At 41.5% G+C, this 15033-nt stretch overlaps 1 protein-coding gene across 1 annotated transcript in view; it reads right to left on the reverse strand.

The window, feature by feature from the left end:
- Window positions 1–15033, reverse strand: part of NRG1 (neuregulin 1) — a 306437-nt gene that overhangs the window by 152415 nt on the left and 138989 nt on the right. The window contains exon 2 of the mRNA XM_040580771.1: window positions 3004–3181. Coding sequence (XP_040436705.1) covers window positions 3004–3158 — 155 coding nt within the window. The 5' untranslated portion in view covers window positions 3159–3181. The remainder of the gene's footprint in view (window positions 1–3003; window positions 3182–15033) is intronic.

Consider the following 15033-nt stretch of genomic DNA (forward strand, 5'->3'; position numbering starts at 1 on the left):
CATGTCAGGGCTCTGCGCCCTCTGAATCAAGCCAAAATCATCCTAGCAAGCTTGGATGATTAAAATGATCTGCCAAGGTCATTTTACATGCAAGGCAGTCTTCAGAAGACTAAGCTTTGAGGAAACCTGCATCGCCACAGACTTGCCATTCTAAACTCTTAAAAAACTAGGAAAACAGTTGTCAGCACCTGCTCCACTTCTGCAAATCCTAGTATTCACACTGGCCAAATGTACCAAATACACACCAAGCTGCAGTATTAGCTTTTCCCTGTGTATTCCAGGTGCCAAGCTAAGGTCTTAATTTTGAACTTCTGAGCTAGACCCTTCATCAATCTGCCAGATATTTTTACTATTTGTTAAAATAACTAAATCTAAATAGGCAGAACTCAGAAATATTTATTTTTCTCCCAGCAATGAACAGGTTTTATTCTGCCATCACACAATGAGAAAGGTGATTTCTTGGAAAATATGACATTACCAAAAGTCATTTCTGGCCATTAGGCACTACTTACAAACTTTGTTTTTATAAATACGTAGAAAGTGTTTGGAATGAAAAAGTCAATAAGACTGTGGTACCCTGCATGCTAATGGTTCTTCAGAAACATAGCCTACTTTTTAGATAGCCATTTGACCTTTAAAATAGTCATTAATCCCAGACAGCTCAACAACTGCTCTAGTCTCCCTAGCTGATGTTTCGCACACTTGGTAATATTAAAAAAAAAAAAAATCATGCTAAAATGCTTATTGTAACAATATTGCAGCATATGCACATGACAAACATTGATAAATGTGCTCTCATGAAAAACTACAGAAAAAAAGTGGGGAAAAAACTCCTTGATCATTGATACACCTTTCATTTGTGATGCAAACTTTTTAATGTAGCTTTGTTTACTGTGATCTATACATCTTTTGATGTATTCATTTGCACTGCATTTCCCCCTGTTTTCATTTCGTTTTAGAACACGTGCCTGTCCCACTTTTTATCAAAATAAAATCTATCTTCTCTTAAGCTCTTGGCATCTACTCAGTCCTGGAAGCACACGTAAACAGCAAAAGAAGAAATGGCACAGCACTGATGTGTCCCTGAACTAAAATCTCAAAGCAGAAAGGCAAGGAAAATAGGTCTTTCCCCCTTTTGTACTCTACATCTAGTGACTTTCACATCTCTAACTGGAAGGGCTTCTCTGTTCCCACTTACATTTCCGTTTTAAAACAGAAAACAGAAGGGAGAAATTCCAGTGCTGAGTGATACCCTCATGGCTGGGGCAGTACACAGAAGTGTGAAATCCAGGTTGAAACCTGCACTCTGCCCACTTATGGTAGGAGAACAGGACTTCAGATCCATTTTCCTGAAAAAGGTCCAATTTTAATTTTTTTTTTCATTATGTGTCTTTTGCAGAATTTTAAGTGTGTTTTGGCATATCAAGCTGAAAAATAGTCTCATATGTTTCACATGCATACTCGGATCAATAGGTATTAGCTAGTTTCCTTCCTGCCAGCTCCTGAAAGTATTTTTTTGGGGGGTGGGGGTGGTGTGCAGAGGAGAAGAAGGGAGCTGGCAGGAGGTGGTTATTGATTCAATGCTGAACTGACAAATCCCAGCCCCAGAAGGTGAAATCCCAGATCCAGTGAGTTTGGTCAATCAGCATCAGCCAAATGTAAGATGTGAAAATACTGTTTGCCCCTCACAGGCAGCACTGTGTTGCTGGGGAAGCTGAGGGCCAGGCTCTGACCTGAACATTTTCTTTACAGAATAGACTGAAAATACAACTCTGACGGAGACATATGGCCCTGCAAATGGGTCCAGACAAATTGCCAGGCTGTTTGCCACTTGGAAGAGCTCCATTTTGCAAATGCTGGAAGGAGACATCACAGGTTTCTTCTTGCTGTCTGTGCAACCATGGCACAGGGGATGTGGTGATGCTCTGCCACCCTCCTGTTTTCGCATTGTGCCCCAGGCTGGGGTATGAGAAACTGCAAGGGAGGGCAGGATGTCTGGTGTTCAACCTGAATAAAAAGTCAAGCGCCTGCTTGATTTTGGCTACTGTTTTGCCTAATGAAGTGAGACCTGACAAAAAGCGTGGGGGACATTTCACACCCTGGAAGGAAAGATTTCTTACAGAGACCACCCCAAATCCTCTTTCTTTTATAAAGGGAGGTCACAGCCCACTGCAGCAGTTAGCAGCCCTGCCTACCGAGAGCAGAAGCGAGAGCTGAAGGGCTGTGTTCAAACAGATTTTCATAGCTTCCTTTGATGGATGAGTAGCCAAAATCAAAAAAATTTAACCTAAACAGCAAGGTAGAGACAGCAAAAGCCTTCTCCTGTCTCAGTGCAGAAAACACATTATGTAGCTTCTTCTCCTTCCCCACAGTAACAAGGCACGAGGCCATCTTTTGGCACTAGTCCTCAGTCACATGTCGGGGACACTTTCCCCCAGCCAGGAGGATGAGATTTGCAGGCTTTGCTAGTCATCTGACATCTGCTAGACCCATGCCTTGTTCTGCATGTGCAGAAATGCCTCTGGTAAATGACTACTGCAAACTTGCATAAGGCATTCAAAGCTAATGCAGACAGCATTCAGACCTTCTTAAACTAGATAGCTTGCAAAGCAAATCTCAGAAATCTTTCCAAATCTGCATTGTTCTGATAATTTTGTGTTCTTGGATTTTAGACAATAAACATAAGGTACTCCTGTCCTTGTCAGTAGTTTAAAAATGGTCAGTCTCCAAGGTTTACTCGTTAAAATATAGCCCTTGGCTATCAGAAAATACATATAAATTGAAAAGGGAAAATAATTTATGAAATATTTATACCACACTATCACTTCATTCATACACTCAAGAAAAACAACATCAGTGTCTGTTTCCTTAAATTTTCTTCCTCTGTAACTCACAGCTTTTAGCTTTGTGATACTGCAGTTAACAACCTCAATGCTTGTGTTCTGGTAAGCAACTCTCCCCACTGCTCCCAGCCCTGCTTGCAAGATATGTGTCTGTACTTACTTTTGTTTTTTTGGGATCTTGATATTTTCCGGTCTGTTTTTTTTGGTTATTTCCTTTCCATTCTTTAACCATTTGAATCTGAGCGCAGGGTACTCTGAAGTGGTTTCACACCTTAGCACTAGCTTCTGACCCACAGCAGCCTCTTGGTTTTTCATTTCCTTCAATTTGGGAGGCACCGCTAAAGAAATAAAAGAACGTGCTGGTGATTAGGCCATCCTCAGAAGGGAAAACAGCGTTAACTCAAGTTGAGCTAGGCAAGTTACAGAAAGCAAAACCCCAGACAGACTAGCAATGCTTCTACTCCAAAACCTGAAAAATAAGGATAATTAGTCTGTTATATGTATCATCCTTGAAGCATAAGGGCACGTTAAATGACAGCCTAGTTTTGTCCTTTGGAGTCATCCTACATAGGTATTATAACCTGCAAGACATACACATCCTTAGTGAGAACTGAACTGCTGCTTCTGAATGTGGTATGAAGCACCAACAACACTTAAATTGATCATATGCACCGAGACAGCGTGCTGCAGCAAGCAGCCTTGGTAGGTAGTACAGAAAGGGAAGAGGAGGGTGTCTTGCTGTTTTATTTGTTTCAGCTGCTATGAGTCAGGGGGCTATCCAAAGGCTCCAGGTGCAACTGATATGACAGGGAGCTAAAAGCATACATAGAAGCTTGACAGCTTCCCTAATCCAAGGGAAAGGCTTTTGCTCCAGCCAAACATTATAACCCATATTACACACCCACCTCAAACCTCATCTTGGCCATATCCTTTCCCTGGGGCAAAAGACAATGGGCTTGGAAACCCATCAAGAGAATCAATATCAATTAAGAGTATTTTGGACCCAGAAGGGGACACTGCATTGAAAAGGCTTAGCCAATGGCTCCCACACACCGAAGGACTCCAGCTGATTCATCTCAATTTCTACTGTGTCACAGCAATAGTGTTTTTTGTGTGGGTAAATCTCAAACCGTTTAGGGCTTTCTAAGTTAAAGACCTTTAATACCTCACAACCAGTACTGCTCTTTGAGCAGTTTTCAAAAGAAGATGTGGTTCCTCTGTGAGACACCACCCTTCTTTTGACTTCCCGGGTTAGCTGTAAACCACCCTCTATTGTGCTCCAGCATCGAGGTAAACCACCTGGTTTAACCTTACTTCCCCTGGGGCTTAAGATAACACCTTCACTACACAGACGGGGGAGGGCTAACACGGGAGCCGCAGCTGGTCAGCTGGTGGGTGATAGCCTGTGAGTCCATCCCAGCTCAGCTGTGCCCCGTTGTTGGTCTATACCTTTGAGGATCCAATATTCCCATGCAGCACCTCTAGCTGCAGTGTGTTTTGTTTCTTGAATACCTGTAATATTGTCCAAACAAACAAATGGCCACCATGGCTAAACGATTCCCCGTAACATGCAGATTAGGAGCGTTCACTGGGACACAAACAGGTCTCCATTACGGTCATGTACAAGAAAATGTTTTGACAAACTGGAACACGCTGGATGATGCTTTGGTATCTGTTGCTTGTGTGTTTGTTGAGACCTGCTAATGTCAATTGCCCTTAATTATTATTCCAATCAAACAAAAAACAAGCAGTACCAATGTGGCCATAACTATGAAAGGTGTGTATAAAGAACTGGAGACACACATGCCCAATTAGCAGTTGCATGTTGCAGACAGCAGCATGGCCTGTCCCACATGTGAAGCTACCTGCCTGATCCCAGTAAAGCCCAGGGGAAAAAACACCTGATTTCCCTGGAAACTGAGCCTGGAGCAGAGCAGCATAAACAACGGTGGTTGGGAAAATGTGGTCTGCAGTGAACGAGCAAATGAGGTCATGCCTACTGGGCCATCAGCAGAAGACAGCATAGGACAGAGAAGCTTTCAATAATTAAAAAACTTTTGATTAAGAGGAAGGTGACAACTTTTTCCATGCATCTCTGCTGATGTGGAAAACGAGTCCCTGGCAGGAAGTCTTGGGCTGGACATCAGCAAAACGTCTGAGAGGCACAACTGCTCTGGGGAGGGCATCCGTGGAAGTTTTATGTGCAGGGTAGGCACATGTGTCAAGGTGGCAATGAGACAGGTTGGGTAAGGCCCAGGATTTCATGACCAGAAAGAAATCTCTACTAAAATGTCTTCTCATATATTGTTATCCATTTTCCACATCCCCCAGGATAATTTTGGAAATTCCAGCATATTCTCAAAGCGCTACCAAAACAATTTTTACTTTCTGAAAAACAAATGCCCACAGACTATTCTGAAACCAGTATGTTTAAATATACTTTTATAAGTGTATGTGTGTATTTGTACATATACATATATTTACCTAAGCACACATGTAAATATTGAGCATTTACCCGAAAGAGAGAAAGGTATTTTGAAAAACACCAATCTTTAAATTTTCAAAAAAATGCCCAATAAGCATTAATTAAGAGTCTTATTACTGAGGTTTGTATTTACAGTTTCACTCTCTCATTAAAGAGTTAAGGTTATAACTTTTGGTTACTATGTAAGAAAATAAGCTGCAGAGGTGTGAAATAAAAAAGCAATATTCTTTAGCCTGTATTTTGCATACATTAAGACAATAAACACAATTGCAAGGATTAACATTTTTGTGCTTAACACTTCAACTGGTTGTTGATTTCCCTGTCAACAAAGCAGTGTGAAAGTGGGAATAAAAGGGAGATGCCATTTTGTTCCTGAATTTTGTTTTAATTCAATATTATCTTCTAAAAATGACTTGCAGATTTTTTCCTCCATCGGAACTGTCAATGAAAAAAAAAGTGTTAAATTAATATGCTCAACTGTTGCCATAATTCAGAAGTTACCAGGAAACATAAAAGAGGATTTAATCAATGGCAGTGACCCTCACTAATTCACAGTAACTCACTGTCCAAGCATGCAAGCTCTTCAGGGAAAGCAGTAAAAGCTGCTCACAGACATGACAGAAAAGAGATTGTTTCTTCTTTTTTTTTTTTTTTTTTCTCCTTTTCATTTACGCTATGTTTGTTTCTGTTCAGCTGTAGTTTTGTAAAAGTTAATCAGACCTGCCAGGCATATGAGAAAGCTTGTGCTGATAAAAGTACAGCATTGTGTGCTTGGATTGAGATCAGTTTTCCCTGTTGCAAGAGGTAGTTGACTTTCATCACAGCCTGTGCCAATTTTTCTGGTGCTGGAAAGACAAGATCTTGTCTGAGGGGTAAAAATGCTTTTAAAGGAGGCAAAAATGTTTGTAACGATAAGTAGACATTGCTTCCCCTGGCACCTCCCTCCCTTTGCCTCTCTGCCCCTTCCCCCTTTGTCCCCATGGCATCTCCTGCCCACTTGGCTCCTTTCCACTGCTCCTTGCTGCGCCTGCCATGCAAGCACTGCTCCTGCCACCAGAGAGACTTCTGCCCAGTGCTCGCTCCCGGGGAGGCTTGTTGATGCAGCAGGAACCAGGGAGACAGGGCAAGGGAAAACACCTTCTGCATCTTCTACATATAGATGGGGGTTGAGGTGTCAGGATGACTTGTCAGAACGTATTGTGAAGATGCATGGGAGATTCACAGCGTTTCCTGAGGATCACGTTTTGGGCAGTGCTGTTGCCAGCAGCTCCGATACAGTGGCAGCAGAGCCCTTACACGTGCCATCCATCACAAAATGACAAGGGCCAGGTAGCAAAGAAAACATTCAAATCCAGAAGAGAAACAGCAGAAATGCAGTGTGGAAGCAGCCCAAAAGCAGCACTGCTTGAATGGAAAGTGTGGTGGAATCTACTTCATCTGTGTTCCTTGTGCCAAAACCGGGGAGGGCCTCACATTTTAAGAGTCAGCTAGACACACAGAAAGGCACTCATGTCAAACCCCAGGCTTTTCACCCTCCCCAGACAGGACCTCTCTCTGTGACCCACAGACCTCCCCTGGTTTGCCAGACTTTCTACGAAAGCAAGAGGGGTGCTGATAGTGAGAGGGGGCTGTCATGCTGTGATGAGCCCTCTCAAAGTGGCAGAGCACTTGTGTCAGCAACAGTCCTGCACTGTTGGAAGGGTTTAACAGGTAAAAGCACGCAAAGTGTTAGATCTTTGCTTATTAAGACAGCTTGAATGCCTGTCATTTTGTTAGCAATTTTTTTCAGAAATGAATGTCTGTGGGCCTGCATAATATTGCAGATAAGGAGCATGCATTTCCATATTCTTTCTGCGAAAGACTCACTGATAATGTATGACTGGAGATAACTTCTTCTTTCTGGACTTTGGTGAGTTTGGCAAAGCACAGCAATCTCCTCACCCTCAGTGTTTGATTGTATAGTTAATCTGCATGGAAGCTCAACACATTGAACAAATTAAACAGGAAGCCTGCAAAATATTATCACACAACTACACGCTTTCAGCTGAAATTCCATGAGTGGTTGTTTTTTTCCATTTCTTTTCTTTTCCTAGGAAGGCACAAAGCCTTTTAAGAGTCTCAGCACAGGAATGTATTAGGCATGCTTGCCAGTAGGCACATGTGCACAGTTTGCTGTGCAAAATTGTGACCAACAGCTTGGGGAGTGGTAATAGAAGCCACAAGAATAACACCCATTGCCTTGGCCTCAGACATGCTTTTTTGTAGCATAATGCTTAAGGCAGGGCAGTAATGCAAGACAAATTATATTATTTTCAAAAGCCTTCTGCCCTTGCATATAAGATTGTAATCAAGCTCAGGTTTACCAGCAGCAGGCCAGATTTTCTAAAGCCTTTGGTGCAAACCATATAAACTACACTTTACAGTGTATACTGTTCCTGCTTAGACAACTGAAAAAAAAGCAACCAAAAATTCCATTGTTTTCTGTTGGTTTTAATCCTCCTATTATTCTTTCAGGCAACATTTGCATTCTGAACACTTTTCAAAATCTGACTATTTCCCTCCATCATGTTGAGTCTCTGTGCAGGTTACCTACATGATAAAACACTGCAGGTAATGATAGGAGGTAATCCCACGCAACCAGCTCTCCAAAATACCAGACTAACTGAACATGAGCTGAGAGACTGGAAAACCAAACAAATAATTAGCTACTTAAATAGGAATTTCTCAGTTCTGTACCCTTTTGAAAATACTGCCATATACATGTCAGCTTCTGGGTCTTGGTGTGATCTGAATATCTCTGTAGAGCAGCGAAAGGAAATTCTCAAACCTGGCATTTGTCTTGAGTATTACATGTAAAGCCAAGATCCACAGAACTTCATTCTTCCTGGTGATGTTAAAAGGAAATTTTTGCAGACTTCAGATGTCTTAAAGGCCAAAAGAAAGGGGAATGCCACAGACATGGTTAGCAACATGGTCAGGACCCAAGAAACAGAGCAATAAGGAGGGATGTAACACTACAGCCGTGTTCTTTGAACACCGTATCAACAAGGATCCAGCAAATGCCACTATAAAACAGAGTAACTACTCTCAAAAGCTAATCACAAAGCCAACTGCAATTCTGATTACCCTGACTGGGAACAGCTTATGCTGTGGGGCATTTAAGTCTAAACTCAGTCAGCCTGACAGGTTTAGGTATGACAGTGCTGAAGTCTCACTTGGTCCTTTCAAAGTAATGGCGCACCCAGCAAGCCCATAGATCTCCACCTGAAGTATTTGTTTATTTGGGGTGAGATGCTTTCAAGTATGTGGTATGTCATGCCAGTGTTCATGGATATTTACCCCTCGCCATGAAGCTGCTCTCTGAACTTGCATTAATCTTTTCATTCTCCCTGTCAGAAGCCCAGGAAACCCTTCCAATGAGATTATCAAGGGCCAACTCATAACATAACCTTGGGAAGGTGAGGCTTTCAACAGAACACTGAAAATGGACATACGGAATAAGTACTGTGCAAATGGAGAAGGTCTCACCAGTCCCCCCTCCACTCTACAAATAAAAAGCATCTCCAGCGGAGCCAGAAAAAGGATGGTAGTGACAAACTGCCCTGTCTAGAAGTATCATGTCCACAAGGGAAAGCCTGAGAGCTCCCATTTATTCAGTGTAACAAGATAATGCCAGGCTGTCCAGCCTCCTGCAGTCACTCAAGATATCAGTTTCTGAGCTTAGACCTCCTCAGAGACAGGGATCTGCATTCAAAGACAGCAAAATGTAGGTTTCACAAGAGATGCTGGGTGTGAGCAAGCGTCTAACCTAAAGATTACAATTTAAAGGTCAACACTTAATTTATTTACTGATGATCCGTGTCTGCAGGAACACACCGCCTGATTGCATTAAATACTCTCTCTTCTGGTTCACAGTGCTTCAGCTGACTCCAGCTGGCTGCATCCCTGATAAACTTTGATGATCCTGTTAGACACTGTCAATATAAAAACCTGATCATACAAACTGAAAATGTGGGGACAGCATAAAATAAATATAGTTGTTATCCAATAAGCAATTCAGGGACAACTGCTCATAAAGTCGATATAAACTTCTACAGGTTTGTATTTTACATACCTAAGTGCACAAAGGTAGGCTCCGGAATCTTTATTTGAGCACTAGAATTAAAGCAATCCAATGCACAAAAATGCTATGCATGCATAAGTGCTGTGGACTTCAAGGGGAATTGCACGTACTCAGTGAATTGTTTTTCTTTACATGAAACTACTTTTGATTTAGGAGCTGAATTTCAGGACTGCACATTAAAAAACTTTGTCACAAGTTGCATGCCTTGAAGCCAGATCGGGAAGGAAGCACAGCTTGCTGCATCATACATGTGTCTCTTTCTTTTCTTTGCTCTTCAGTGTAAGTATTTTCATCACTAATATGTATCTTTGCTTCAGAAAAGGCATGCATTAAGTCACCAAAAAGAGACTAGAATAGCTGAGAGAACTACCTAAGAGCAAAGGCTGTGGCTGCACTGTTGACTTGACTGGGTCTCAGACTAAGCCTTATGGCCAGACTTGGAAGGTTCATCTTTGGGCTGAGAGGCACACACATCTTAAACTTTGGGTCTCAGCTGTGGTACATGTGTGGCCACATTGGTGTGCCCTAAGGTCATGTTGGGAAGAGTAAAATCAAATCTAGGGGAAAAAAAACGCAAGGAAGGAAAGATGCTCAATGCAAAAACACTCTCCTTTTGTATAATTTCAGGGGTTATTCCTCTGGATTACTCGTGAAAATCCAGTTCTTGGGTAACTCCTTGTTTCTCTTTTCTGTAGAATTTACTTTTTTTATAGCTTTGTTAGAGCTTTAGCCTTTCATTCTGATGGCTCAAAAGTGCTGCAGACATCTCCTTCTCTCCCTCTCACAGCTTGTATACTCTGGCACACTGCTGTATTTGGCATCATCAGAAAACACAGATATTCTGTGTGTTGAACCCTGTAAGCTGTTTAAATCCTGTATAGTGCATATAAATATATGCACTATATATAAAATATATATTTTATAACTCATTTCCATCTCCTTTGCTCTTGGTTACTTCTCCAGCCTGTCAGCATTTCTCCATCATGCTCCTTCCCTTCACACTGTACCAACAAATCTAGGATGCTCACGTCCAAAGGACACAAGTGATTGCTTTCCCTTGGATCCTAATCAGAGAGAGACCCATTTTTTTCTCCTGCCTTACACTATTTGCTTGGCTTTGTAGCTTTTTCTGATTCTGCAATAGTTCCACTTCACAGACAAAAGTGTACTGTGTCTCAGCCAATAAATTGCCCAGTGCAGATCTATCTGTGGCAGGCTTTCACACTCCTCAAAATCTTCCCCATCCTCTTGAGGCTGTGGAAGCCTTAAGAGAAAGACTAACAACACACATGCAGCAACATTGCCAGTGCACTTCTAGGTGTCTGGTCAGAGATCTTACTAATTAAGCATGACAAATTGTCCCTACTCCCAGCGAGAAGTCAGTCATATAATATATAGATGTAATCTGCTACATTAGTGCATGATGCAGAATTTAAATAACATCAGACAATGCTGTAGCCACAGGATTCACATGAATTTCCCCAGTATTAAAACAATTCTCCATGTTGAACAAGAAAACCAAAAGGACCTGCTGCCCACTTGGATGCCTTATTAACAAATTATATAACATGGGCAGTAGGGAATGCCGTGACAGGTGACATGCAGTGGAAATGGTAGTTGGAAGATGATTCCCAGACTGTGGGATGCAGGGTACCTTAATGGTGACCGCTAATCACCTCATCCTGCATGAGTTCACAGAGCTAGACTCCCTGTCATTTCCAGCAAGGATACCTGAGTAATCTGAGTTTGGGGATATATCTACAGGAAAGAATAATTAGTGGGCACACAGAAACACCCAAAACAGGATTTACCAAAACACTTGCCTCTCCAAAAGTCCCAAATAATCTCTCCCTCACAAAGTTCAAACAGAGGCCACCATTTTTTTCACAAAATAGATGAGAAAATGTCTGGGCGTCTCCAGCACAGTTGGCAGTTTAGGGGGTTCATTGTCCACTGATGTTCTTCCCCATAATGAACCATTTATTCACATTGAAATTTTGGGGTTGGAAGGTGGAAAACCTGAGCTGAAGCCTGTCTGATGGCTTGTTTGACATGGACAGAAACAAAACCAAAACATAGAAATTAATTTGGAGAAAACAAGATTAATTGGAGCATCAAAAGGAAGAAACTGTTGTTGCATTACAGGCTGCATAAAGTACTTACAGCAGTGTGAAGAACTTTGAAACTTTCAAGACATTGATTTGCTAATGTGTAAATCAAACTTAACACTATGGGTATTGGTTCCTCCTTCACCACTCTCCTTCCCCTCCTCTCCCTTAAATCCATTGTCATCAGCTCTCCTAGCAATACTCTTTTTCTGGGGTTTATATGGGTGTTCAGCACAGGCTGTGGAAGGACATAGGCTTACAAATACACCTGTGTGCTCCAAGACTGCACAGCGGAAACCTGCGGAAGGCAAAGGCAGCCATTCCACTGCAGCTCCAAAGCGGGGTCTGTTCCCACCCAGACTTAACTAGAGATGCCTCTAAAGTTTTTATTTTCTTCTGGTGCTGATCATAGGCAGAGCAGAGCATATACCAGCCCTGTCCCAGCTGCACAGCACCTGAAAGCGCTGTCCCCCTGCCCCTGTCTGCCATAATCTCTGCTAGGCGAATGACGTTGGAGCATGCTGTGACTCGGCTCCTAATTAAATTTGAAAGATGACCGCTTTCATGCCTCCATGCCAAGGGGAAAACCAGCATGGTCTAAGAGTGCCAAAAGTGTGCCACCGCCTCAGCAAAAGGGTGTGCCTTCCCCCTGGGGTCACGGCACAGCTAGTCCTGACCCCTTCACTTGACTGAAATGGGGCCATCACCTCTAAACTTCTGTCAGCAAAATCTTCCTATTTTTATCAGAAGTTGTGCAAAAAGCCAACAAGACTGAAAGCCACTTGGCTATTTTCAGGAACCAAGGATCTGGATATACCTAGGCACTGCACACAAATCATCAGCTCAAATTCAGCTCAGCAAAAATCTAAACATGGCACTTAATACTATGGGCTTACACAGTATGCAAAGAGGATCTAACCATAAACCTTTCAGCACAATTTACTTCCAACATATACTGAACCCCACATTTATACTCAGCAGCTATGGCAAAACAGAAGAGGAAACTGCAGTGACAAGGAAACGTTTATGCCATACCCGTTTGAAAATGTGCACAGGCTGTCTTCAGACAAATGAAAAATCAAACAAAATTCTTAAGTAAAAATATTGCTAACTATCTCCAACCAGGAACAGCTCACAAAAAGATCTAATTAGAAGCATCTCTCCTGGTTAAATTATTATACAAGATTAGACACGTTTTTAAAGGTCAACCTCCAAAAAATCCATAACCACATGATCAGTAAAGCGTGCAGAAACATGTCACAGTCCAGCAATCACCGGAGCAGGAACAGGAACACTTTATGCAACTCTAAAATGGTTTCTGGACTGTAGGCAAAAGTTCAAAAATTATGTAGGAAAAATCACAAGGCTTTTTAAAAATATATTCCAGATCAACCGTAAGTGGTGGAATTACATACTGGAAACCTGTGTGAATGCTAAGTAATAGGCCACACAGGAGTGGGATCTTTACACAAATACAGAAAATTGGAACAGATTTCTAGGCCACCAAGTCCAGCCTGGAGCTCCTAGCCATAACAATCAAGCCCATCCTGCCAGGTGTTTATGTAACCTTTTGTCAAAATCCCTCAATGTCCTTAAAATCTATGACTATGTGAAAAAGACTATAAAGTGCATTAAAAAGTTATTATTTAACATCCTGCGTATCTAACCCTTGTGATTGTAGCCACCAGTATCTAGTTGGGGAGGAATTATGGCTTTTATTGCAGGAAGGTGATATTGTTTATGCAGAAGTCACAGAAGACATTCTAGAGCCACTCAAGTACGTAAAGTGTAGCAAGTAATGTCCATAGTTTACCAAATCTTACGTCCCGATCTAGACTCTCAATTGTCAGAACAGAGACTATATTGTAAAGTTTAGCCAAAAAGGAGCTGGAAAATAAACTCGACATAAATTCTGGACAAGCTGCTGGTAAAAAGAGCAAAGACACAGTAAATCAAGTAAACCTCCCTTCCTCAACTTATTATTTTAAACTTACAAACGCTTTTTATATGTCACAGTTTTGGTTAAAATCACAGCCTGAAAATTGATTATATCAATTGTGCAAGTATCCAGGTCTTTATTTGCTATATGATACGAACTGAAGGCCCATCAGAGCACTGAGGTAAAATTCAGGCCTTGTGGAAATAAAATGCTTTGTCATTGATTCAATACTGATAGATGGAGAAGTGTGCTACAGTCTTTGTAAGGGGGAAAAAAAAATTACAGACCTTATCTATATCCAAATTGGCAGATTTCTAAGTAAAGCATAAATCATTTTTATTTAAACCAATGCAAAGCCTCAGTGTGAACACACTTAAACTGATTTAAAGCTGATTTATGATTAAACTTACATTAAAATCAATTCCTTAACAAATTAAGTTGAATCAATAAACTTCCGGATTAAATTAGTTCTAACAGGTCTTTCTAGAGGCAATGTTCTCTCTGCTTGAATTGAATTGGTTTAAGAAATCTGACTTTAATGACAGTGACTTTGTATGTTAACACTTACGCATGTTAATATGCATTCATCATTCAGGCTAGAAAGACACCAGTGGGATTATAAACCTCTGCATAAAAAGACCAATGTCCCATCTCTTTCCTAGTCTCCTCTTTGTTTCGTTCTCAAGGATAATAACCTTGTGATCAGCTTCATTTTGCTACTACTGAGCTGGAGATTTTTGAGTATCATCTCCTGCAATCTATCTGTTCCACATAATTTCTAGTACAAGTTTCCGTTTGTTGTTATCTCTGCAACAAGAAACTCCTCTTTTGCCTTTAATTCCCAGCCAGGACACCGACTTCAACCATGAATTACCTGGGCTGTGCACACATAGCATCCAGCCTAAAATGTGCTTTTCTGCTGCTGAGAAACTACTGAAAAGCATTAGAAGAATGACTGCAAACTTATCTGCAGCAAAGCTGTTTCCACCGCAGAGTCCCACTAGAATTCATACCAGCTCTGTTCAGGTTTTGACAGCAAAGATGCAAGGAAGGTAGCAATCTACACACTCCTCGTTGTGCCAACAGTGTCAAAATCTCATGTGGGAGTACCCTGAGACAACTTCCCAGAAAAAAGCCCAGATGAGGAAAAGCAAGAAGGTTCCCACACATTGGTGCTGGTGTCATGCTGCAGCAGCCCAGCAGATTGCCTATCTATACCTTACAGAGCCAGCATTAAAATAGTCTCCAGTCTCAACTCATGTGGCCATTGTGCCACTATGACGCTGTCTGAAGTAAATAACTGCAAAATCTGTTAGAGGAAGCTGTTGCTCCTTGACAGACACAGGAGGGATGTTTCCCCAAGCAGTAAGATAGAAGTATTGAACCAAACCAAATCTCCCTTTAGAGCATCTGTGTAGTGTTCAGACTAATTCTTATGTGTTGATGCTTTTTTCTTTCTTTTAGTTGTCTTAAAAAACAAAAACAAAAAAAGCCACCTTTCACAAACCAAACCACATTTCCTAAAAAGATGGTAT

This window comes from Falco naumanni, chromosome Z, assembly GCF_017639655.2.
Source record: "Falco naumanni isolate bFalNau1 chromosome Z, bFalNau1.pat, whole genome shotgun sequence".
Lineage (NCBI taxonomy): Eukaryota > Metazoa > Chordata > Aves > Falconiformes > Falconidae > Falco > Falco naumanni.